This window comes from Leuciscus leuciscus (assembly GCF_965113295.1).
Source record: "Leuciscus leuciscus genome assembly, chromosome: 2".
NCBI lineage: Eukaryota > Metazoa > Chordata > Actinopteri > Cypriniformes > Leuciscidae > Leuciscus > Leuciscus leuciscus.
The window spans coordinates 7,085,035-7,112,699 of NC_138726.1; the positions used below are offsets into that span (position 1 = coordinate 7,085,035).

Consider the following 27,665-nt stretch of genomic DNA (forward strand, 5'->3'; position numbering starts at 1 on the left):
TCCATAGCTTTAACGCCATGGAAATATTGTTTCCAATATGGTGCAATATTGATGCACAGTGGCATAAAAGTTTCTATTGAAAAGAGAATGTCTCTGGTTGCGTTTGTAACCCGGTTCCCTAAGAAGGAACGAGGCATTGCGTCCTTCACACAACAGAATCTGATGGCATGCTTTTCAGGCAACATTTATAGTCTTGTTGTCTCGCTACGTAGCGACCACACGCCAGCTAATAAAGAATTGGCGTGTTTACACACGTGCTTCAGACACCGGTTCACTGTAAGCATTCCCATTCGCTATGATGCTGCATCTCGTTCCCTCTCAAGGAACCGGGTTACACATGTAACCGTACCATACACAGGGAAGAACTTCAAATGGTTTAACATAGCATTATATGTAAAATTTTGTCGAAACTATAAAATTACCTTATAATTTACGGTGGGGAAAAAAATCCGTTTTTTGTTGTTTAGTTCAAGTAGATTGGTATATTAACTTTATATTAGTTATCAGCTTTCCCGTAATACCTGAAACAACATCAAACATTTTTTGAATTTCTGCCAACCAGAATATTTCAGGATATTTTTAGGGGCATATATGCGAAGAATGAAATCCCTGATTGAAAGAGATGATGGTGTAACTAAGTATGTTCTTCTCACAGAATGATTCCAGGAGGTGAAGATTGACCAAACTTGTAATACTGTAATACCAATTGCAGTGATTGTTATCTGACAGTTGTTTTTTCTCAATTTTCTTGCCCTTAATGTTCATAACACTGCCCACAGGTATGACAGAAGCTAAAGGTCACTTCTTTTTGCCACAATGCAATTCACCTTGCCCTTGAGTGGGATGCTGTGTTCAGCCAAGCTCATGCCTACAGAGTTTATCCTTGAGCGATCACTGTCCCTCATCGATCACTGAGATTACACGAGTGAACGTGAACAGAATGTCTCTTTCAAAAGCCAGAGAACATTGGATATGAACAGCTTGTGGCTCGACAAATTGCTCTAATGCTTTACCCCCGCCTGCAAATATGAGTTTTATGATTGAACCGGGAGACACTAAACGAAATCTGTCTTCTGATTTTATTTGACAGAAAGAATTCTCCCTTTATCTACAACCTCACCAAAAACTTTCTTCAAAGCTTATTAGAGCAGAACTTTCATCTCTGTCAAAAATTCCTGATTGAAAACATTAACAAATAGCAATTGATTGGGGGGAAAAAATGGTGAAGACTACTATCATAATAAAACAAAAGCATAACAGGTCCATTATCTCAGAACTGTTCATGACTGAAAGCATCAATCTTTCATCACCATTATCTCAAGTGCATTTCTTGTTTCAGTCGATAGAAAACACTAAGCTTGTCTGAATCTACAACTATTAGCCATTTTAATATGAAGGGCGACTGACAAGATAAAGGTGTGTAAGCAATCTTATTGTGTATCAAAGCTTTAGAGGAAACATTGTAATTAAGTTATTGGTGTTAAATGACTTAAACCAATCTTCTGTCTTTCCCTCTGCTGAGATAAGCAAGTGTTTTTGTAGGGTTTGGTGAAACCTAAGAATTGACTCTCTTTTCATTTAGTTGGAATTTGAATTGTATTGGCCAGTGCAGTATAGTATAGATCCATCCATCCATCCATCGTTTGTCATAAACGAGACATACTGTATACAGGTGAGAGGTATATATAAACACCTCCATTCAATACATCTCTTGAAGGACAACCTGTCTTCTCTGTCAATCTTATAGAGACCCATTGGTTTATGGGTTGCCTCTTGGAAGATGTCTTCATTTTCCTTAGGCTTAGAAAGAGAATAATTTAATCTTTGCGTATGTCAATATAGACTCTGGGATGGCTAAGCTGTATTGAACTGAATGTGAAGCTCTCAACCAATATAATACAACATTCATGAAATCGATCCATCACTCCTTCTAACAGCTCAAAACCCACAATGCCCAGCCAGGACAGCCTTACAAAAAAAGTACTGTGGCAGTGCTTTTAGCTGCATGTACAGATGGTTCCATTATTCCCGATTTGCGCAAAACTTTTGCGATTTTTTCTAAATGTTGATAAAAAACGATAGTGAAATGACGGCGTTTCCATTAACCAATGTTATGCCACTAAAACATATTTTTTTCCTCTCGCGAAAAGTCATTCCGAAAATCATGGCAACGGATGTTGGTAGGTTTATATAAATTGCAGCCACCACACTAGCTGTAATTTTTTTAATCAAAGGAGGCGTACACGTGTTATCCAAGCATTAATGGCAAGTAAAGCCCCTTATACTTGGCAGCGGCCATGTATGAGGTGTTTCTGGGTGTCTCTCCCTCTTATCTGCTTCGAGGTTTTAATAAATTGTGGCATTTCTTTGTTGTTTAGAATCTAGTATTCCTGTAATTATTTCGTCTTCTGTCTAAACATCTTTAAAGAATTATCATGTGACATTTACGTAAGCCAAGTGACTTGTAAATGCGAAAAAACTGTTTCCATTGCAATTTTGCTAAATATTCCTTTTTCAAATTGCCTGAAAAACCACCTCTTGCGAGCATAAAAACGTTTGTGCAATATATGGGAGTTTTCGCGAAATTTACGTCTTTCCATTAGGGCACATTTTCAATTCGCAATTTCAATTTGCGTAATTTGAAGGGTAATGGAAACACAGCTAATGACACTTTGACACATGCAGTCATGAAATCTGTGACTCTCATGCTACACTAACTGAAAAACATCTATGATGAAAAATAAACTTAATTCAGTATATATACTCTCTGAAAACAAGTCGCATTTTTGTATGCAGTTCTGCTTCTAAAGTTAATTTATCTTTCATTTTTGTATTAATTTTGCTTAATATTTGAACTCACAACTAGGCTATCTACAATAATACATGTATTTAATTAATGTATTCTCTGAAAATACATCTAAATAAATTATGCAATTTTGCTTTTTAAGAAAAACATATTTTTTTATGCAGTGTCAGTCATCTCTCTCTCTCTCTATCTCTCTCTCTGATGATAAGCTGGTTATTCATCAGTCGTCAGCTGAAGAGGCAAAGAATTTCTGTCAGCTCATTCTCAGGTTTTGAGAAGAACGAGATAAAATTTTCTTTGGACTTCACTGAAGGTTGACAGATTTTCCGTTGGTCTCACTGTTGACATAAAGTCTCATGTTGAGTGTAAAGATAAAACTGTCAAAATTCACATGATTATTCCAGCTGAAAGAGTGGGCCACTGATGCTCAAAATGGTACAATTAGTGAGGAGTCACCTGGGTCGCTTTACTCTCTTTCTCTTCATGTCAGTCATTGTGTCTGCAGCACTATAATATAGTGTAAGCTGAACCCAGAAATGGCACTCACATTAGGAAGCAACGTCGAGAGATCCTCAACCTAAAGAACCAGGCAGCCTCTACAGAGCCGTGGGGGTGACGACAGCTAGAGGCGATAAGACCACCTATTCTAGCCGTGATGGCGAAAGTAAATCAGTTTCAGCTGACACACTATGCCCTGACACACAGGATGGAATGACACTAGCAAAATGTCAAAGATCGCATGTTTATTTTATGTTTTGTTTTTTGTTTTTGGAAGAAGATGATTTTTAGGGATAATGTATTCTTGCAGATAATAATATTAATGAAATAAAAGGCCACTTAACTGTACTGTATTCATGTTTATTAAACATACTTTTAAAAATGTAACTCATTAAATATGCCCCTCGATCTGAGCTGCACCAATCACATCAGGTTATCTGATATAGGCGAGCCAGAGGCAAGATGACGACAGCGCTGTGACGTCAAAGTCATTAGTAAACATTGCAAGATGCCTATGGATGAACACCATTTGTTTGAAACGGCTTTGGCCGCTACAATGAAAGATTTAGACTTTTTTTCTAAAAGAGGAACAGAAGACGGCGCACGAATCGTTGCTTTGCAAGAAGGGCGTTTTTGCTGTTTTCCCGACCGGATACGGCAAGAGTCTAATCTACCAGTTAGCTCCTCTGGTAGCTAAGCGATAACTTGTTGTGATTGGTCGTAGTGTTATCCAATTGCGTGCAGTGAGATTTTCAAATGCATGCTTGGTGCCGCCCCTCGAGCTGGCCGATTTTCATTAGTCGACACCAGACCATTAATCTTTCAGATTTAGTTCAGCTTTAGTTGATAAAGTTAAGCTAAGTACATTTAACTCTTTCCCGCCAACGTTTAAAAAAAGACGTTTTTTTTTATCATTTTCACAAAAGTTTCATGGCCCCCAGAATATTTTGTTGTATGAATATTTGAACATGCAACATATCAGAAGAAAGAACAGACCCTTTACTTTTAAACAAACAAACAAAACAACATACAGTAATAATAAAGTTTTATTCTAGTTTCATGCATTCTTTTTTTATAAACACTTAAATGTGGCTAAGTTTCATAAAATAAAATAAAACATTTTGATCAAAAAGCTGAGAAAATCACGCTTTTGTCAAAGACTACATCTGGATTATATTCAGAACGATAATCAAAACATATACAGTATGGAGTAGATTGAGTCCATCAACACCCCTAATGCTAGCACAGTCCTATAGCTCGTCCTGAATCCACATTTCATTTAGTAACATTAGGCAGTTTTGATTTATAGGCTGTTTAATGTTGATGATCGCGTTATTTTACATATGCATATAGTAACACATGAAATCGCTTGTTTCTGCGTCTTCTTCGCAAGTGTTTTGATCAGAAGATTCAATGCTCTTTCAGAAGAGGCGTCATAGCGCCCCCTATCGTAAAACAGTGAAAACACGGAAAGCCGCAAATTTCCGTCAATGGCGGGGAAGCGTTTTTTCACAAATGGTGAAAATTTTCATCAATGGCAGGGGAAAAAGTGAATCTCATTTTAAGAACCAATGTCTTTGCTGCTGACCTTCGATGATCCAAATCAACAATACGAATAAGCAAACCTGAGTTTAGTTAAACATCACATTTGTGTTTCTTTTTATCGCATAAGAGTGTGTCCTATTCTTCTGCAATCCAGAATGGCAGCACAGCAGAAAGGTTTGTTTGAGCTGCGCCCTCTACTGTACAAACGTGAATTTGCATTTCCTGCACCTCATTCATTTCACTTTGGTGTGAAAGGGCCTTTATATTTGCCAAAAATGTCGCATTTGGGAGTGTATGGATAAACATTAAAGTGAGTGGTGGTTGACCGAGTTTTTAACCACTGAAAGTAGAAGACAGCTGATATAATTTAGATATATTATATTATATTACATTTAATATAACTCAACCCATTGATAAATTGTGAAATGACTTCCATAACATTGCTGAAATTAATACTTATTTCACACAATATTAACATAAAATAATTGGACAATTGATAAAAAAAAATATTAAAAAAGATTGGTTGAAATAATGCAACACGGAGCAAGAAACCTATAATATGCTTTCTATTAAAGGCTAGCAGACAAATCCACTAAATGCATCATTAGTCCAGAGCATGAGGCACATGGTGTCGGGGAAACAAAGCAATTCATCACGTTTCTTAGGTTTAATCTTTCTGGGGTAAATATTTCTCAGTTTTCAGCTGATTAGTATTCTTTCACCAATCACTTTAATCCAATGAGTAGAGCAGCTAATTAAGCAGACGGAAGGGTTAGATTAAAGACAGAATGTTGAGAAGCCATACAGCGCTAATAATTAAGACTATAAGCCCCACACTGAGAACTAGCTAGTCCAACACAAGAGAAAACTAAAAGGAAATTAATGTTGTTACCGCAGCTTAAATTTGTTCCACTCTCACAGGAAGTAGTTACACCAATGCTTCTCATTAAATGCAAACATAATACAACCAACAAACATGTTAAGCGATTTGTGCTGTGTGTAAACTTACCGTTATTGCTGTTGTCATCTACCAGTATGATCTCTTTGAGCAGGTGGTGGGGGGTTCGGTTCATGGCCGAATGGATGGAGCGTAGGATGACAGAGAGCGCCTCATTCACAAAGATGAAGACTATACTAACCTGCGGGAGGTTGGACGGGTAAGACATGTTTTTGCACCTGCGGGAACAGATGAAAGAAAAATGTTAATATGTGAAGGCATTTCCAAGAACAGGGAAAAATTGGAGTCATGTTGGTTTTTAAAACACAAATCCCATGGAAGAATTGTTTAATAAAGCATAAATGAACCAAGCTAGTTTTAAATACATCAAATGTATTTTTGGCCAGTCTCGCCGTAGAGGTCTTGACTTTCTCAAATGTATCCAACAATTATTAAAATAATTTATAATCACAATTTAGAAAATCTATTGAATTAAAATGTAATTAAATTATGTAATTAATTTGATCATGCCTATCCATTCAACCCTGTTACCCAAGTTATATTAACTGGGGGTAACATGATCAATAATTTTAATCATATTCCTTTATTTTATGGGAAATATAAAGTTATCAACAAGTACAATCCAGTATTTTGGTCCCAACTTACCCATTTTTAATATGTATACTTCTTAAAGGGATAGTTCACCCAAAAAAATTTAATAACCCGATGATTTACTCACCCCTCAAGCCGGTGTTTATGACATTCTTCTTTCAGATGAATACAATCGGAGTTATATAAAAAAATTCCTGGCTAATCCAAGCTTTATAATGAGAGTGAACGGTTGGTGAAAATTTTAAGCACAAAAAAGTGCATCCATCCATTATAAAAATATTCCATGCGGCTCCGGGGGGTTAATAAAGGCTTTCTAATAAAGCGAAGCCATGGGTTTTTTAAGAAAAATACATTATTTATAAATTTATAATCTAATTTAACGACTGTACGCAAACTAGGCAAGTCGACTTGCGCCACAAGAGTAACCCATGACGCGTGTATGACTTACGATGTAGGAGTATCGTAAGCTTAGACGCCTCTCGCGGTTTCAACAAATAGAGCTGTGCAACAAACTGAAGCTCCTCTTCTATTATATAGAAATCCTTCGACATTTCTCTTCAAAATTTCTAATTCGCGACCGGTATGTTTTGTTATGCACTTTCCTCTGAGCTTCCGCATCCGTCAATACGTTGTGCGTCGGGTCAGTGGTTTGTCTTCCACCGTAAATCGATGCGTATGACCGTCTGCCGGAAGCTAATATGGGTATTTTCCTTACACAAACACATGGTTTAACTTCAGAAAGCCTGTATTAACCCCCTGGAGCCATATGGATTACTTTTATAATGGATGGATGCACTTTTTTGGGCTTACAATTTTCACCAGCCGTTCACTCTCATTATAAAGCTTAAAAAAAAAAAATAAAAAAAAAACCCTTTTTCAATATAACTCAGATTGTATTCGTCTGAAAGAAGAATGTCATACACACCTAGGATGGCTTGAGGGTGAGTATTTAATTTCTGTTCATTTAAAAATTATTACTAGAAAATAACAAAAATCACACAGATCTGCGTTTGAAACTGTATTTAGACATGTCCCAAATTTTAGTGACAGAGCTGCAGAACTGCAAACCTTATACAAAAATTATTTAAAAATAAATACAACAGCCCATATAATATTTAGTTTGACCTGAGGTTTACAATCAGCATTTTATTTCTTTGCTGACCACTTGTTTAAAAATGACTATGTTTAAGAGTTTCAGGCCCTATTCTGTTTCCTTTACGTGGAAAACGCAGAGAAATACAATTGAAAAAGTCAAAAGGCAATTAGAAAAACAAGACCTTTTTGGTAAATATGGAAGTCTTTTACAATAATAGCCAATGTTTTGATGTTCTTGGCAGACTGGAGTTTATAACAAGTGGGTTTTCAACGTTTTCAGACCCAGGTACTCAATAGCAATTTGGCACCACGGAGAGAAAAGAACAGATGTGATCAGATGTGAAGGAGTTCTTTATGTTGCTGCCAGCAAGACACATCCAGTAATTACAGGCTATGGAGTAATTATGTTTTTCCACACACACCTCTTTCAAAGTCTGTCAAAATAGAGTCGGTTGGTGTAAACTGTATGTTGCCATGCTTTCAACGCATAACAGACTGAAAAAAACAGTTACAGTTCACATACAGAAACAGTACAGTATATATATATATATATATTTCATACACAAAGTAGTGGCCAAAAGTTATGTCCAGCCTAGGAAATTTGACATCTTCACCTTTTATTTAAATTAGTGCTGGGCAAAGATTAATCGTGATTAATCGCATCCAAAATAAAAGTTTGTGTTTGCATAATATATGTGTGTGTACTGTGTATAATTATTTTGTAAATACATATGCATGTATTTATTTAAGAAATATTTGCATGTACAGTATATACTGTATATGTATTTATACATAATTTATATTATATATAAATATAACTAATTTATATATAAATTTAAAAAATCTTAAATATATACATGCATATACAAAATAATTATACACAGTACACACACATATATTATGCAAACACAAACTTTTATTTTGGATGCGATTAATCGCGATTAATCTTTGCCCAGCACTAATTTAAATATTATTAAAAATATAGATTTTGTAAGCATATTGCGTAGCTGTATCACGTACAGGCTTAGACACAATGACGAGAGAGAGATGGATCAGTTTGAACAGGTGAGTTATTAGTGAAGCAGCAGGAACACAGTCGAATTCACAGGTAAGATGATCAATATACTGTAGAGAGAAGTGCATCTCTGGTAGTCTTGATAGTAATGTTGAGCGTGTCCTACAGGTTTACTGATCACACACACACACAAGGGAGGAGACGAGGAATGACTGGATGACAGGACCGCGGTTACAACTGTAGGAGAGTATCAAATGACGTTATAGCAGGTAATTAGCAAGGTAAGTGAGTCTGTTGAATAAGACGAGGCCAGAGAAAGTCTGAGGTTGTGTGTGTGCTTATAGTGCTGGTGATGAGGGCAGGTGTGTGTCAGGTGTGTGTGATTAATTCACCAGTGTGGGAGGGAGAGCCTGGCGTGATCGTGAAGTTGTGCTTGGGGTCTGTTGTTTTATTTGTGATAATGCAATGAAACATGCCAAATTGCGCGGACATAATTGTTCACCAGGCTGTCATACAAAGAAATTATGCACACTTTCAAAAACAAGAGAGAACCAATTAAATATGAATAACTGCTGTGGTCAATTTATGTTTTTTTTTTTTTTTCTGTGAGTTTTTTTTTTTAATGCATTTGTATGTATAGTAAAATAAAACCTGTAGCTGTAGTTTGCTTTTTTTTTTTTTTTAAGATAAATAACCAAGTTTTGTGCTTTGTTTTTCCTTCATATATGAAATATTTAAAAAATATGAAATATTTTCCTCATATTTTGACCGTTTAATCGACCTTGTAGCAAACAAATATCCCCTCTGGACATCAGTACTGTCTCTGTATGTGAACTGTATATGAATATATATATATATATATATATATATATATATATATATAATTTTCTTATCTATTGGCAATTGTTTTTAAGCATTAACATAATTTTATCAAAGTTTTCCAGTAAATATTTGCAGGACATTCTGCTGACTGCAACTATAGATTTGTTGTGCTCAACAATCACATTGGTTTGCACAGGCATTTGCTGTGACAGTGAGTAAAGGCCCGATATATTTCAAGCAACAAAATCAGGAAAAAACGAAGTTCGTTTGGACTTGGTTTCTGGAGTTCACAACAGCTTTCAAAAGCGAACTTTCTGGAAAAGTTTGCTCTGATTAGAAAACACCTTCGAACAATATCTGGTCCATGGCAATGATGTAATAGGTGGGTGTGGCTCTGAGGCTCCGCCTTCTTTAACATGGAAATCTTCTCTGGGTCATTTCTTCTGTTCAGTCCGTCGAGGTCAGACGTCCACGAGTGAAAACATAAACACTGGAGGGCTGCTTTATAGTAGAAATTGAAGTGTAATTCTAATAGAAAGAAACACTGGCCCTGTTTTTTCATGTTTAACACTGTAAAGCTGTTTGGTTTAAAGCAAACTATTGTATAAAGTGCAACAAAAATAAACGTGATGTGACTTTACTTTACTGGAGTACTGATTTGCAGAGCTGGTTCAAACATCCAAATGGCTATGATCCGATGCTTTCTTAACTGCTGTTTTCTCACTGTCATTTTAGTTGTGTTTTTATGTTGTTATTGAGAGGAAAGCGCACAGCACATAATTACATATCTATCTAAACGCTGCTCTCAGCCGTGTGGGCGGCGTTGGGATGTTCGCCAACAGTATGTCGCTGCAAAAGTATTTCAAACTTCTTTTTACGCCTAAACAAAAAACGAAAAAGAACTTCAAGACAGACAGGTAGTCTTATGTCTTGACTGCAATACACTCACCCATTAGGCCTGTAGTCTGGGATGGGTCTGTCCATGGAGAGGCGGTCGCTGAGATAACCGTTGTAGCCGTAATACTGAAACATCTTGAGGGCCACTCGACGGCTCTCTGGTCCCATATCCTGGCCCCAGTGGTTGAACAAGGACGAGTCGGCAAAAGATCGATCTTCTTGATTGTCATCTCCTTTCAGCGGGGACTCTGTGAGGGTCAGACAGAGAGATGGTTGGCATTCCCCTGATAGTCAAACATGTCAGAGTCTATAAAAGGAAGATAACACTGAGTCCATTTACATGCACAGTCTTACACCGATTGTGCTCAACAAACCGTCAACGTGTTTCAATGCCTTCACTGGTGGTTAAACCCTTTATGGAAAAAGAAGTATGCTTAGTATTAAAATCATAAATGTATCATTTAAAAAAAAAAAACTGTACAAATAATATAACATTAATGAAATAAAAGGCCATTCAAGTGTACTTAAAGAGAGTGGCTGTTTCTTAACACACTTAAGTACATTTTTAAATAGTGCATATTTTAATAATGTCAAATTAAAAGTTTTATTTAAGGTACACTTATTTCGATGTGTTGACTACTAAAGCAAATGTAAAGTATTTGGTTATGATTTGAAATGTAGTGTGGTATTCAGTTTTAAAAGTATGCTAAAAATGCACTTTTTCTTTTTGAAAGAAAATTCAAAATCCATTCAACACACATAGATTTTTGCCATAACTCTGTTTTCTTTTCACTTTGATGTAAACACAAGTGCTGTTGGGGATTCTTTCATTCTGCCATCTTTCTAAACTGGAGGTTGAGATTGGTTCAAACCAGTGAATTAGTGTCTAAGAATCACATCTGTTGGTTTTGTTGTTTTCATTGTGTATGTTCGTGTTTCTTTCTAGTTATCTCCCCCAGGCTACTGATGGCTGGTTCGTGGCTTAAGGGGCATAACTTACACACCTCTCTCTTTCTATCGTTCTCAATTCTTCTAGTTTTTATTTTGTGATATAATAAATATTTATTTTTAATTTGACCCAGCTTGTTTTCAACTCTGTATATACAGGGCATGACATTGTTAATGATCATTGAAGTCTCTAAATGTAACTAATCTAGACAGTCGTACTACTTCGTTGTGCTTAAAAAACAAAACAAACACACAAAAAAAACATATATTAGGGATGCACCGATATGGAACTTTTGTCTGATACCGATAACCAATAATTATTTATATTCGAAAGCCGATAACTGATCATATTTTGAGCAATTCAAAACCATCATGGCAAACAGTGTGCATTTGAAGTGTCTCAGCTGTAGGAAATAATCCATTATTTATCAGCTGTAATATATCGACCAAAATTTCTTATCGGGCCACTAAAGATAACATAAGAAATTTACATATATTGGCCGATACCGATATGGTGGCCAATATATTGTGCATCCCTAATATATATATATATATATATATATATATATATATATATATATATATATATATATATATATATATATATATATATACTGTATATAGTAACAACTGCAATCTTATATATTTTATGCTGCCCCCATCCTATATAAATAAAAAAATTAAAAAAATCCTAAACCCTCTGTTTTTTAAATAAATAAATAAATAAATAAATAAAACTCAATTTCAGTGTGGTCTCAGACTTTTGTAAAGCACTGTACATTTATAGCTTCATTGACACATTGAAGGTAATATTTACAAAGTGCCAATCCAGTGCAGAAGTATCCATCCCTCGAGTATAATAGAATAACTGCTGCAAAAGAACAATGATTTGCAAACCTGAAGGACAAAATAATCTACATGAAAATGAAAACAAAATCTCAGGAGAATTATATTTTGAGGGAAAACAATGTTCCACAGAAACAATCTCCTTACATAACGCTCCCATTGTGAATTTGCGTATCAATGTCACTTTGATTGACCTTTGTGTTTGACTGTCGGTTGCGACCTTTCCATGTCTAGCAGCACTTAACCACACACTAACATGCAACAGTTTATAGATATAAAATAGAAATCAGAGCTGCATAAATACCAATATTTCATTTACAGCAACTATATTAAAAAAACAAACAAATAATTACACATTTAACTGCCACTTTTATTCTATTTTAAAAGTTCCTCATTTGTTTTGGAGATCTACCATAGATTTACATTCATCCAAGGTAAGAAATTTTTTTTTTTTTTTCATAATATACATTGTACATCACCTCATTACTAGGGGTGTGAGGAGACACTTAACTCACGAGACGAGATGAGACACGAGATTGGGTTCACGAGAACGAGAAGAGACGATATTTTTGCACAATATTTTATAGAAATCCTCAATGACAAAATTCATGACTGGAAAAATAGTCTGCAGGTGCATTTTAAAATGTTTTAACTAATAATCTTGTAATGAATTTTATTTCAGTTGTACTTTGAGTATGAATTATCAAATGCATTGAAATACAACAATATACAAGCACTGTAAAAGGTTTTGCCACAAACTCAGCTGACTGGCTTCTCTCCTGTATGATTTCACATGAGTCTCTTCAGACCTTACTATACATGAATTATGAGCTTCCAGAACTTCTGATTGAGATTGTGTGTGACTTCCTAATGGAACTCCTTTGCACAAATTGAACATAGAAATAAAAACAGTATAAATAAAATAAAAATAAAAAAAAGATATATATATATTTCTTAGTCTTATTAAGTGCAAACAATAAGTGCAAGTGCAACCATAATCAAAGTACTGTAGCGCACAAACTCTTTATTATTGTTGTGAAATTGCTGTTTTATTTTGCACCGGCAGTTATAGGGTTAAGGCTGGAAAAAAGGCCGGGAAGAGAGAAACGAGCGAGTGAGTTAAGGCCAATTTATACTTCTGCGTCGGGTGCGCGTAGAAGGTACGGCGTAGCATACGCATTAACGTGTACCATACGTCGTACCCTTCGCCGTACCCTGACGCGCACCTCCTCAAAAATGTAACTACGCGTCGCGGCGACGCGGACCGCAAGATCTGTGATTGGTCGGCTGGATAGCATCGCGTTTCCTCCTACGCATTTCCGGAATGATCTTCTGCACTCTGCACCGCCCGCCCGCCATTTTTAAATTCCGAAGATCAGTGAAGAGTCATGGAAATAGACCAAGTGACCGAGAGATTGCTTGAAGAAGTGCGGAAATACAGCCATCTGTATGACTCCTTCAGTCGCCATTGCTCGTAGAAACCTAAACTCAAAACAGCCGCTAGGAATGTAAACACACTGGAACATTAAAACCCACCCGCGCCAACTAGCGTTTCGGCGGTGTAACTGCAGAGCAACACAGACATTCGCAGAAGTATAAATGCTCACGACGGCGTCGCCTACGTGCGTAGCCTACGACGTACACTACGGCGTACACTCGACGCAGAAGTATAAATTGGCCTTTAGGCTGGTGTGGTTGTGTAGAGTTGTTTGCGTTCTGATTAAAAGTTCAGAAACGGAGGCTCCCTTGTCTGTCGTTCTTCAGACCTTAGAGTGCTGGATGAGCAGAGCAGACGTTTACAATACTTTGCAATGGTTTTTATTTGATAACGACAGTAGAGGTGGCATATTCTATGCTAATTTCACCCTCACGCTCTCCATCATGGCGATATCCCGAGACAGCTTTTTTTACTCGATGAGAAATCTCGTCACATTTAGATCTCGTGGCACGAGGTCTCGTCACACCCCTACTCATTACTCAAAGAGAAGTTCTAATGAAGATTCAGTCACTCTAAACCCATACTTTGTGCGAGCCTACTCTCCTCTGATTGGTCAGACACCTCGGTCTGTTGTGACTGGTCTACTCTACTCTGATTGGTCAGATGGGCCAGTCTGTTGTGACTGGTTTACTCTGCTCTGATTGGTCAGATGACCCAGTCTGTTGTGATTGGTCTACTCTGCTCTGATTGGTCAGATGGCCCAGTCTGTTGTGATTGGTCTACTCTGCTCTGAATTCAGCGTGTGTCGAAAACAAAACCTCCGTTACCATATCTGAATTTCAACTCCAGAGGCTTCCTTAGCACTTGTACATTGATACGAACAGCAAAGATAGCGTTGGGTTTTCCGTATCAATTCCAGTGCAAGTCCGCTTCCTTTAGCAATCAAAGTGGATTCACAGTGCAGAAAACATCGTCTTCTCTACGTGTCAACAAGACAAACCAAACTCTTCCAGGCCTCAGCTACAGCTACAGTCTTTGAGGGGCGGACAATCATAGGCTGGCATTATTCAAAATTGTTACATTGTTACATAGGTATGTAACAGGAAGTGAGACTCATTTCAGGCCGGTCAGAATCGATTCTTTCTTTTAGGAGATAATAATTTTATTTGTCGTGCACTATTCACAACAACTACAACGATAACTATATTATCGCTCTCCATCGATGCATGATAACGTTCCATTTATGATAAGAGTGCTGCAGTTTTGTCGCCTGCCGCTTTAAATGCTCGAGCTCTTGAAGCAGGGTGGATTCTGATTGGCTGTCAATGTTTTTTTATCATTCATCAGCTGGGAAAACATTTTTTTTATTCTGAAAGTAATTCCAATGATGTTGTTTCTCTGTGCCAGTATCGTTATACTTGTGGTGTGGAATCTGCTATTCTTTTACATTTAGAATGATTTTTAGAACTATATCTTTATCTTTATTGTTATAGTTATCATCCTTGGTGTGAATGGCCTTTATACTCACACAGGCCTCTTATTACAACTCAAGTCCCTATCTCAAATAATGTTCACACTCCTCCTTAAAAACAGCCCTTCTACAATATTTCAGGCTGTGGGAACAGATCGCAAGAGGATAGATTGAATGGGGACGTGGCATTGTTGGGAGCAACAGCATTGCAACCTGGACCTGTGTGAAATCATGACTACAGAGTCCCCAGTCAGAAAACTGATACTGAAGGGGTCAGTCTGGATCACTGACGGAATCAAATACGGCTCTGTTGGAGACACCCACCCAAACGGCAGCTCTGAATAAACACTGGAGCCGTGCTGCTAACACGCCCCAGACTGCAGCGTGTTTTAAGCACTAGTGCAGGCATGTGATTTATTGGACCCTGTGCACAAACACGCAGCATCTGACTGCTGAGATGGAATATCAATATTCTGTATCTCTGCTTGCTGATTGAAAATGAATTCTGTTTCATGTATTTCACTTTTGCCAATTTTCCATATTAAGGCCTTTTGATATAATTCTCTTAAGACATTATAAAAGGGATCTCAAAATCAATCTCAAATGACCTGGGGATGCAAGGCAGGGGGTGTTCTCAACAAATACAAGTGGTTTTACAACCATGAATTTAACTACAGTATATGCAGCTATTTCTGGAGTTATAGTTGTTGATACATGGACAGGCCTTTTTCAAACATAACAAATGCAGAAAATGAAAAATTATTTGTAGCTACTTTGTATACTAATTTGTATACTAGCACTTAGATACCAGTTCCACAATACTATTATCCCTTGTGTAAAAGAAGATGACTTTATCATACTTTTAAGAGTACTTGTTTTCACTTTATTTGAATTGTCCCTTTAACACATTAAAGTGCTTTAGTATATTAGTCAACATAAAATAAGTGTATACTTCTTTAAAGCATGACAAGATTATTGAAACGATTTGAAAAGTAGCCTACATCAAAGTACACTTAAGTAGCCTTTTATTTCATTATTATTATATTATTATTTTAAATAAACTTTTAAGATTTGAAGTGCACTAAGTGTTCATTCAAATACAATTAAGCGGACTTCTTTTTCACAAGAGATAACTGCTTTGTAAGACACTGTGTGCTTGTCAACAGATCAGGGCTGTGTTTCCCAAAAGCATCGTGTGCCGAAGTTGATTGTAGAACAATCGCCACAAATGGTGTCTACGATCAACTTGGCTCACAATGCTTTTGGGAAACGCAGCCCAGATTGGGAAATCTATTCAGGAATAACAAAGGAGTACAATATACATCAATAAATGGCTCGCATTTAGGTGACACATAGCTAATTTATCTGAGCTCTCAAACTGGATGGTAACATCTGCTGCTATAATGTGCTGGCTAATAAAATGTGCAACTGTCATTTGGCAAATGTATGATTTGGCTATTTATGCATTATTCTCTCAGCAGAGTAATTGCTTTGACAACCAAAATAATAGATGACAGGCCTTGTTCTGAGAAATATGCTACGTGCCATGAAACCAGAAGCAGCATGAACACAATGCCTTGTTAAAATGCTTTTCACCTGGATTGCAAATTTATTTTGGCAGTGTTTGGTGTAAAAGATGGACTAAATGGAGAAATGGTCATTTTAAAAGCAGTCTTTGCACACCGAGCATGAAACAAAAAATACTTTTTGTTAGGCAGCTTTAATGAAAGATACAAGCCATATTAAAGTAACATTTATATAGATAATATTTCATGACATTATAGCATGTTTAGCCAATGCCTGATTCTTTCTGAAGGCTCTTAAAAACACAAAATTCTCTAACTGTCCCTGCCTTTCATGTCACAATGTTCATGACCAATCATACATTTTAATAAAATATGATTTTATTATTTATTATTATTTGAATGATAACTTGGAATGGTGCCAAAATAGTCAAATAAACTATAAATGTACAAATGTATGATATTGCCACATCAAATCATGTTGCCCAGAGCCAAGTTACAAGAACCTGCCAAAAAAAAAAAAAAAAAAAAAAAACTTCATCAATTACTCACCCTCGTCGTGTCTCTTCAGAAGGCTTGGATTAAACTGTTTATAGAATTTTTTTTTATTTTTTATTTTTTTACAATCTCTATGAATGTTTTAAAACATCATATTTAGAGGTGAACATACTTTCAATGGGGGGACGGAAATCCCTCAGATTTCATTCAAAACATGAAGATGAACAAAAGTCTTTTTGAGTGAACTATCCCTTTAAAGGCCCACTGAAGTGCCTTGAAACGCTCAGCATTATTCAATGTGTTTCCATAATTTCCACTGAAACAGGAAGACAGGGCGGCCCATATTGAACAGTTCCTCCTCTTTTTTAGAATAGCCAATAGCCTTTCATTTATGTCACAGCTCAGCCAGAGCCATTGAGCTCAGTAAAGCCGCAGTTTCCTCCTAATCTCTAACCGTTTCTCCTCTAATCTCCTCCATATCGCTTTAAAATACAGCATTCTTTGCAGAATTCAAATGGGTCCGATACGTTCTCTGGTCTGACTCGTGTATATGATCCGCTCTGTGCTATCGTGTCTCTGGACTGGAGCTGCGGTGGTTCGCGTGATACTAACATGAAACCAGACTTCAATGGAATGCATATTTACACTCTCTGAACTGTTCCCTATCCCCTATATAGTGCACTATGTGCCATTCACCATAGAAAATAGTAAATGTGTGAACAAGCGACTGATTTCAGCCACAGCTTCAGAGTATCTTTATAATGTAGGGGGCAGAGCTTCAGAATCTACACTGAGAAAAAAAGAAAAAAAATAAGTAAAATGTACTTAATTTTTCTTTGGCAAGTTTTTGCACACATATTTTTTAAGTAAATTTCACATATGGAATTAAGTAAACTCTACTTAACTATAGCCCCTTTCACACAGAGATTCCGGAAAATACACGGATAAAGTGACCCGGGATTTGACCCGGGTTCGTTTGATTTTGGTTCATTCACACTGCCAGTGATTTTCCGGAATCAGAGAGTGCGTTCACACACAACCCGTAAAAATCCCATAAAGACACGTGACATCGATGTGACTTGTAATCTCAGCAGCGTGTGCATTGCGTGTGCAAACCACGCTTGTGCATTTTTTTCTCTGATTCGATCATAAAATTGCGCTTTACGTACCGTTTCACAGCTGGCGAACGATCCCGCGCTTCAGCGTCATCACTACGACACGGCATTATTACGGCTTTTGTTCACACAGCGCGCGTTCCGGGACTGAACACGGCAATGTTACTAGGTCCCGACCCGGCATCGATCCCGGCATAAATCCCGGGTCGAGTTTGCATTCACACAGAAGGCGCTCTGGCAATTTGCCGGCAATTTCCCGGGTTCAAAGCGCTGTGTGAAAGGGGCTTAAGTTAACTAAGTTAAGTAGAGTTAACAAAGAAATATGTAATTTTAACTTGGCCAGTAAAAGGTTGAGTAATGTCTATTTAGATACATTTCACTCAAACAATATAACATTGAATTAAACCACATTTTTTAAATATATGCTTTACTTAGAAACATCTTACTTAATAATACAATAGATATTGTATGAGACTCCATATCTACATATCAGAAGTAGCGGCACCTAACATTTGATGGATCGTTTTTGTGTATAAATGAGCCATTTTGAGTGCCATTTCACAAAATGTCAAGTTACTAATCCTAACAACAAAAGCAATGATAAAACAGTGTAAATACAGCTGGAAAACAGTGAAAAATCAACCTCATTAATTATTCAAGGCCCAGTGCATGATGGGAACATCAGTATCAGAAAAGTCATTTTACTTAATTTTATAACATTGATATTTACGCTTTCATTTCTACATGCTTGAATTGAGTACCAATATATAATTTACTTCGTTTTTTTTAGTTTTTTATTCTTGCCTGAACTAACTTTTTCATGTAGAAATTACATTGGATTTTTCTGTAGTATTTACTTCACCACAAAATAATTTTTATCAGTGATAGAGAGCATTTGATTGGACAGAAAATCTGATTAGTAGCTGAAGTGCAGAGGGATGTCATCAAAATCATGGATTCATATTGGCGGAAGTTAGAGTGAATGCTTATATCTTCTAAATGTCACTGTTTTTGGAGCACACCAGATTATAGACATATTCTAACAAACATTTTTTGATGGGGACATTAAATGAGAATATTTTAATAATGACACGATCATAAGCATACACATCCCCATTATATGTGCCTGAGGGTCAGTGATGTGACAGTATGTCTGGCTATTAATTAGAAACCACGCTGGTACGGTCAGGGGTGGCTTTAGTAGACTCCGTAACCTAGGCAACATCTAGTGGCTCAGTCTGCTCAGCATGTTGTCCCAACGGCTCTTTGTTGATAGAGGAATTCAGTCCGCAAGCATGCAGGCCAGCTATCAGAGCCTTTCTACTCAACAAAAGAGACATAGGGCTTCAAGTAATGGAAGTCCTTTCACAGATATTAAACGCAGCTCTGAGAAATGGCAGAATTTCATAAGCAGTCTGAGAATGACCCTAGATCAGTGTGTGCTGGGCGCATCACAGCAAGTACACATGAAAAGGTCAGGAGTTCTGCCGCAGCCAATATGCTGCATGACAGCGATGAATTCTTGAGGATAAAATCAACGTTAAATGGCTTTCACATCCCATTTCACTTCATAATGTAATGAAAATGGATCTTTTACTCTGGGGAGAAAAAAAGTAGGACAGGCTGTAGGTCAAGTTATGTGCTCGTTATTTGCTTTTATCGCCGCTTCATTGATTAAGTTAACGTTATGTTGTTAAATTACGGCATTCACTGCTGCCATTTATTCTACAGGCTAAAATCAACCTACACTACTAATCAAAAGTTTTGGAATTATTAAGATGTTTTTATGTTTTTGAAACAAGTCTCCCAAAGATGAATTTATTTGATCAAAACTACAGAAAAAAACAGTAATATTGTGAAATATTATTACAATTCCAAATTACTTTTTTCTCTTGTAACATATTTTAAAGGGGTGGTTGATTATGATTTCACTTCTCTAACTTTAGTTAGTGTGTATAGTTGCTGTTTGAGCATAAACAACATCTGCAAAGTTACAATGCTCAAAGTTCAAAGCAAAGGGAGATATTTTATTTTAAAGAAATCGCTTTTTAAGGACAACAACAAATGGCTGGTCGGGACTAGAGGACATTCCTCCAGGGTTAGTGACATCACGAACCCTAAAATTTACATAAACCCCGCCCCCGAGAACACGATTTATAGATTATCATGACAGAATATGCTAATCAATGACTAGAAGATAACTACACATAAGCTAGGGCTGCTCGATTATGGAAAAAATCATAATCACGATTATTTTGGTCAGTATTGAAATCACGATTATGTAACACGATTATTTCACATGACTTTGGGAACGTGTTGCATTTATTAAAAAGACACGGTAACACTTTACAATAATGTTAATTCGTTAACATTAGTTAATGTATTAACTAACATGAACTAACAATGAGAAATACATTTGTTACAGTATTTATTAATCCTTTTTAATGTTAGTTAATATTTAATAAAAATACAGCTGTTCATTGTTTGTTTATGTTAAGTTTACAGTGCATTAACTAATGTTAACAAATACAACCTTTCATTTTAATAACGTATTTTAGTAAGTGGTGAAATTAATATTAACTAAGATTAGTAAATGCTGTAGAAGTATTGTTCATTATTGTTAACTAATGCTAATTAATGAACCTTATTGTAAAGTGTTACCAAAGACACCTTTCAACAATTCTTAAAAAATCGAAATTTGAACATTGATTGTACTTTTTGAACTATAATAAATAATATAGTATTTTAATATATTCCCGCAGGTCTACCACTTATAGCCTAATGCGGGAAATTCCCCCGCAAACATTGATTCACTTTAGCATGTAGATTGTATGAGTAGCCTAAATGAATCCACACAGATTATAAAATCAAATCAATAATTTTAAAACTTTCTCCAAGACGCAATTTCACAAACCGCGTGAGTGTTCAGCGGTGATGCGTCTTCTCTCTCTCTGTCTCTCAAAATGCGCTGGACAAGGCAAGCGTCGAAACTACACATTCGCGTTCAGGAGTCGGACATGATGGAATTGTCACTTGCACAATCGGGCCAGCATTGCATCGTAACTAAAGTTGATAATTTTTACTTCGTTTTAAGTTTTATCAGTTTAAACATTCAAGCTGAGAGAGTTTATGGCGGGAGGGGCGGATGTGCGCGTGCGCGCGTCATTCAGAACACAAGACAAAATAAGAGCGTTCTTTCAAAACAGAACATGGCAAAATAATCGTTTTTTACTCGATTATACTATTTTGGTGATCGTTGGGAGCAAAAATCGAAATCGAAATCGAAATTCAATTAATTGCACAGCCCTAACATAAGCTACATAAATTCATCAACTATTCAGAAATGTCCTGTTGCTTCAACATGTTGTCACTTCTTCTTGAGTCTCTCCATCATTGTCTGACTCCGGTTTGAACATAAAAGGCTGAAAGTGTTTGAAATTTTCAGTGCATGTCTGTGTGAGGTAAAAGGACACAAGCTGTTAAAGCTCCGTACGGGACTTGCTACTGCCAATACACACACGACACGCTCCTGTGAGCAAGTAAGACATGCTGCTGCTGTACAATATAGCCTACATGAATTACACGTAGCAGATCTATACAGGTGGAGCTGGGGAAGGAGGAGGGTTTCTGAAAGTGTGCTGCACTAAATGCTAACCAGTATTTGAAGGTTGAGCAGCGAGTTCATTGGCTACTGATACAGCAGGAACCAATCAGCTGTGTCCTATAGAGAATGATGTGATTGCAAGCAGATTGTGTTAATGACCTATCAGCCTGTGCCATCTTGAGTTTCATGACAGAACTTTGTATTTCAGTATATTCTTCAAACACAAAAGTGCAAAAATAATTTTAATAATAACAAAAAAAACTCCTATATCTTGACATATACTTGCACTGTAATGTAAAATTAGTCACTCTCTATTAATTGTCTTTGTTTAGTATTTAGTATTTCAAGACACTTTATATAAAGAGGCTCAAAAACTACTAGTTCAGTTATATAAGATGTTGGTCATGCCATCCACCTCCCAGAACGCACATCCTTGATCCTCAGATAAACAGAGCCCAGCCCTTCCTGAAGAAGGCGGGACACAGGCACTGAACGAGGCCCAGAGGAAGCCAATGAAATGAATGTGACTTCCTGAATCAGAGTATGGAAACAATAAGAACCGTTTCACAGATGGGGGAAGAAAGTGTGCGAGACATAAATAAAAGAGGACAAAGAAAAAAATTATGAAATTAATAATTATAGATACTGTAGGTCAAGGATAATTGCTGCAGGATGAAATTACACCACAGTGAAGGACCAGTTCATATCTGAGCTCCTGTGACTGCTCTGCGGTGTCAATCACATTTCCACACTGATGGCTTCTCTTGTTCTAGCAGGTTGTTAAGCCCCGGTGGCTCTAAACACATGCTCTCTGTGAAGTCCATTATCAGACACGGTCAGGTGGGCTGAAACAAGATGAACTCCTGCATAAAGAGACATGTCTGATGAATGGGTGCCTTCACACAAAAAAATGTGCGCACAAAAGAAAAATCCATTGTTTTAAAAAATCCTATCCCACACCTAAATATAATAAATCATATGAATTATATTAAACAGTGTTTTTTGTTTTTGTTTTTTTTTACTTCACAGTAATTCATTCAACTTTTATTTTTGTTTAGCTGGCCATAAATATCCATATATAAATCTGTGTACTTTACTGCAGGTAAACAAGAAACAATATTGACAACTTTTTTACATTTTATTTGCACAATGACTGCAGTGAATTAGTTTTGAAAATAGTTCAAAAGTTTGGACATGACTTGATTTTAACCAGAAGATTTTTCTTTTTTTTTTTTTGCTCAAAAAAAAAAAAAAAAAAAAAAAAAAATATATATATATATATATATATATATATATATATATATATATATATATCCATACTGATTATTGCCTGACAGATTTAATTTATTAGTGATCAATATTGATATTGTATGTATTACAGTCAATATTGGATATTTGATTGTGCATGTTTATTTTCCATTTCCATTTACATTAACTTCGCACCACCTATAACACTCACCTACATAACAAAGATTAAAGTTAATCTTTAAAAAAAACACTAATAGTTTATTAATATTGCTAAATGTACTCTAAACTCTAATCTAATCTAATCTGTAAAACATTTTCAAAAATATGTTGAGAAGCCTAAATTCACTTTTAAAATCAACCATTTTGTGAATGATCCGATTATTGGCTAATGGCCCAGAATGTTCATATCAGTGCTTTCCTATTAATTGTTACATTCTCCTCTCATATGCATCAGTGGACAGTATATCACTGTGAGGCATTCAATTAACAGTGGGGAAAATGTATATACAGTGAATTTGGGTTGGTTGGAAGACTTCCAAGTCATCTCAAATGCAAAAAGTGTCCCAATACTCTGAATTCACCCTAGCTAGAGAATGAACATTTGTACCAGTGCATGGCCTCTTCCTGCGAATGTTTCACACTGGAAACACAGAAGCAGACAGCGGGATGTTACAGACAGGTGCAGGACAGTTTAGCTGAAAGAGGTGTCAGGGAACACAGCGGCTGGTGTAGTCGTTCTGCAGGAACATGTGACCAACTTCATGTAACCAATAATAAGCACACACAAAGCATGCTGCCAGATCACTTCCCACACAGGCGTATTAATAACATCTGCTGTGCAGGGAGCATTTTATACTGAGCTGCGAAAACAAAGGCATTCGTCAATGTTCCAACACGTTCATCATACCTGGTCCACAAACGAGAATGAGAAGAATGCAAGCCCACCCCCAACGCTCCAAAAGTCCTTCCCTCACTCTTTTCCAGTGAAAGGAAAGAAAAGGACGTGATGTTTACATGCGCTCTCGATAGCCTCTCTTCCGTTCAATGACACATGAAATGAATGCTTTTACAATGTTCAGGATAATGCCGAAAGAGCTATTCTGTACTGTAATATCAATGAATAATGTACAAACTATAGTCTAACATAACCAGATCTATATAGTCTATAGTCTCAAATATACTTTATAATCAAACTATCATAATAGTGTCATTTAAATTACCTCAAGAGTCCATTGTGCTGCTTGATGTTGGAACTTGCTATTTGTTATCATATAATTTTAATTCATTATCGTATATTAACACTGGTTCATTGCACAAATTGTTTCATCGTGTCTTGAACCATTTCTGCTAATAAGAACATTCTAGCACATTCGCAGAAAAGAGTTTAATTCTGCATTGAAAAATAAGATGGATGATATCTTACATAAATTTCGCTATTAGAACATGAACTGTGTGCATCTTAGAGCTAAATTTTAGTTCATGCATATTTCACAAATCAGCCATATACATGGATCCAAATTGCACATCTGTCACAACAAGTCCACTTAAGGAAAAGAAAATGCAGCAGTTTTGCAGGTGTTCAGGAAAGTGCTGGAGTGGTTTTAGTGTTTTAAGAGAAAATAACATTGAATGAGGCTTTTACACCCGATGCCCTTTAACCCCACTGTACCCTATAATATAGAATGGCATGTGTGAGGGGCTAAATCTTATCTGTAGAAACTATTTTGTAGAGAAAAAAAAACAAAAGTTACCAAAAACAAGTCAAAAATGGCACAAAGACAACTATTTTAAATAAGCTTACAGCAAGAACCACGCAAAACCATTACAATAATGATCATATCGTCACTGTCGGGCAGAAAACTTGTATGTCCAAAACTGCTACTTTTCAGGAAATGGGAAAAACTTATTTTCTAAATATTTAAACACTGTGTTTTCAAAGTTGATATTGTGGTTTTATATATGGTCAGACACTTGCATGCGTCTTATATTATTATCAAATCACCAAAATCAAGCTCAAATGGAGTTACAAGGTCTGAGGCAGTAATACGTTTTCATCAACTAACAGGTTATAAAGTTTACAGAAGCTACAGTATGTGGGCACTTTTTTTCTGTAATTTGGCCCAAATCTCATGTTATAAAAGATGAAGTGTTTTGCACAGACTATTTAAGACAGTCTTGGCTTTGACTCGACAACACATGCTAGACTCTTCTCCGCTCCTTAAATACTTCAGCCTTTATATAGTGTTTCTTGAGTAAAGACAACAGTTCATTTTTCCACTTCGATGCTTATGATTCATTCAATTATAAATAATTGCAATCATCAATGTAATAAAACACTTAGACTAAATCTGTGATGGCGACAAAAACAAAAACAGGTAAAAACATTTGCTATTAATGGGTTTTTCTCATTAAATGTGAAATACAAGACTGACTGCACTTGATATCTTCTTTAACAAGGCCATTGTGTGCAGTGGGTATTAGGAAAAAACACAAATTTTGTCAAATTGTGTGTCGCAGCATGTAAATAGTGTTTCAAAATAATGAGCAGAAACAATCCTCAACAGAGCGGCCAGTAAACTAATACAGTAAGACTCCACTCAGGATACTTATCATTTCTAAATAAGGGTTTTCTGCATGCCTGCACACATACATGACAGCACACGCTATGTAACAGTTAAGAGGCAATTAGCATGTTGTAAGGACTGAGGGTGTGCATTCATTTACTCAGAGGCCAAGCACTGAGAGGCTGTGTACTAGGGTAATCTTTAAAGGAACCGTTCATCCAAAATGTAATTATGTTATTTAATCACCCTAATGTTGTTGAAACATTTTTTATTTTTATAAAAAACAAACGGAGAAATTAGTTTTATGACTCAGAACAAAACTTCTCACAATTTCACTTTTTATCGCAATGCAATTGTGATTCTATAACTTCCAATGTGACTAATTCTCACAATGTGACTATATCGAAGACTTTATCTGAGACTTCAATATCAGAGACTTTAATTCGCAATTGCGACTTCATAACACAATTTTATATCTTACAATTGTGAATTTGTCAAAATTTGTCTTTACATCTTACAATGTCTTTTTTTACACTGAGGCAAAAACGGGCTTCCATCTTACACAGATATTCTCAGTAACACTTTACAATAAGGTCTCATTAGTTAACATTATTTAATGTGTTAACTAACATAAACTATAACAATGAGCAATACATTTGTAACAGTATTTATGAATCTTTGTTGATGTTTGTTAATAATAAAAAAACAGCTGTTCATTGTTTGTTAATGTTAGTTCACTGCATTTACTAATGTTCAAAAATTCAACATTTTATTTTAATAACGTATTGGTAAATGTTGAAATTAAAGATTAATAAATGCTGTAAGGTATTTTTCATTCTTTATTCATGTTAACTAAATTTGTTAACTAATGAAACCTTATTGTAAAGTGTTACCATATATTCCATTCAAACACAGATTAGTGACCACAAGCTCCAAAAGACAAAAAAGGTAACCTTTAAAGAACCATAAAAGCAGCGTGTGCATTATATTCCAAGTCTTCTGAAACCCTATGATAGCTTTGTGTGAGGAACAGAAAGAAAATGAAACAATTTTTCACCAAAAAAGGCTCCTTCTAAATGCGACGTGCCAGTTAGAAAAGGCATAACGAAGAATGGCATTTGAGATCTGAAGCAATCTCAGATTTTCAGTGATAAATCAGCACGATTTTACCTTGTTACTCACATGAAGCTATCATATGACTCCAAATATAGTCGTATAGACTATTTATAATGTTCATTTGTCCTCTTCAGAGCTTGACAAGCCCTGGTCACTATGAACTATGAATACCATTATACTGAAAAGAGCATGAAGATTTTAAAAAAAAAATCTCTTTTGTGTTCCACAGAAAAAAATAGGAGCAATGTAAAGGTGAGTAAATAATGACATACATGTCTAATCTTTTGCAGAAGACATTTCTCTCATTGGAAGCAAGAAAAAACCCACATGCAGGGATGGAAACCTTGAGCGTGGTTGGAGAGTCTGTCGCTTGTGCGCATTCCAGAAAGTGGAAATCAGAAGGAATTTAGTTGTAACGCTCCATTTTTCCTCATTAAAAGAACAAAAAATAGTGCCTTCAAAGGTAAGAACTCATAATACAATTCCCTTGCTTTCTATATTTGGGCCAGTTCATTCTCTCCAGCTCAGAACACAAGGAGCAAAGCACAGGGCGGATGTGGGTGGTCTTCAAGGTCTATTTTCCCTCTGTCCAAAGGCAAAACACCCACTTCAAATCAGATTTTGTTCTAGTACTCAGTGTTACAGTTTTTCCTCAGCATGGACAATTGTTTTTCAAAGATCTTTTAAAAGCCGAGTTCCCTTTGAATGCTGTGATCGCCTAAAGCTTGTGTGAGGGGCAAACTCTGGGAGATGCTTAAAAGGTTGCCGCTTTCTTTCTTCCCAGTGCATGTATTTTCCTTTAGGGCTTTGTCTTTGTAAGCAGGGCCAAAGATATGGTCAGTTTATGACAGAGAGACCGCAATAAACCAATCAAAATTTCCTAGCAGTGCCCTGGAGGGAAACTTCCTTCTCTTTCCGCACTGTTTTGCTGACAAGACATCACACTGACACCGGCTCATCTCATTAGCTCAGAGAGATGCCTTTCAGAGAGAAAATCTCTCATCTCATCTGCATGGACAAAACCTGACAAACATGATTATAATGCTATTAAACCCATTCATTAAAAC

At 36.3% G+C, this 27,665-nt stretch overlaps 1 protein-coding gene and 1 long non-coding RNA gene across 2 annotated transcripts in view; one reads left to right on the forward strand and one right to left on the reverse strand.

The window, feature by feature from the left end:
* Positions 1 to 27,665, reverse strand: part of galnt18b (UDP-N-acetyl-alpha-D-galactosamine:polypeptide N-acetylgalactosaminyltransferase 18b) — a 124,455-nt gene that overhangs the window by 67,120 nt on the left and 29,670 nt on the right. The window contains exons 2-3 of the mRNA XM_082162053.1: positions 10,280 to 10,475; positions 5,859 to 6,025 (exon numbers count right to left, since the gene is read on the reverse strand). Coding sequence (XP_082018179.1) covers positions 5,859 to 6,025; positions 10,280 to 10,475 — 363 coding nt within the window. The remainder of the gene's footprint in view (positions 1 to 5,858; positions 6,026 to 10,279; positions 10,476 to 27,665) is intronic.
* Positions 1 to 27,665, forward strand: part of LOC309493028 — a 78,522-nt gene that overhangs the window by 15,599 nt on the left and 35,258 nt on the right. The gene's annotated exons all lie outside the window — the stretch shown is intronic.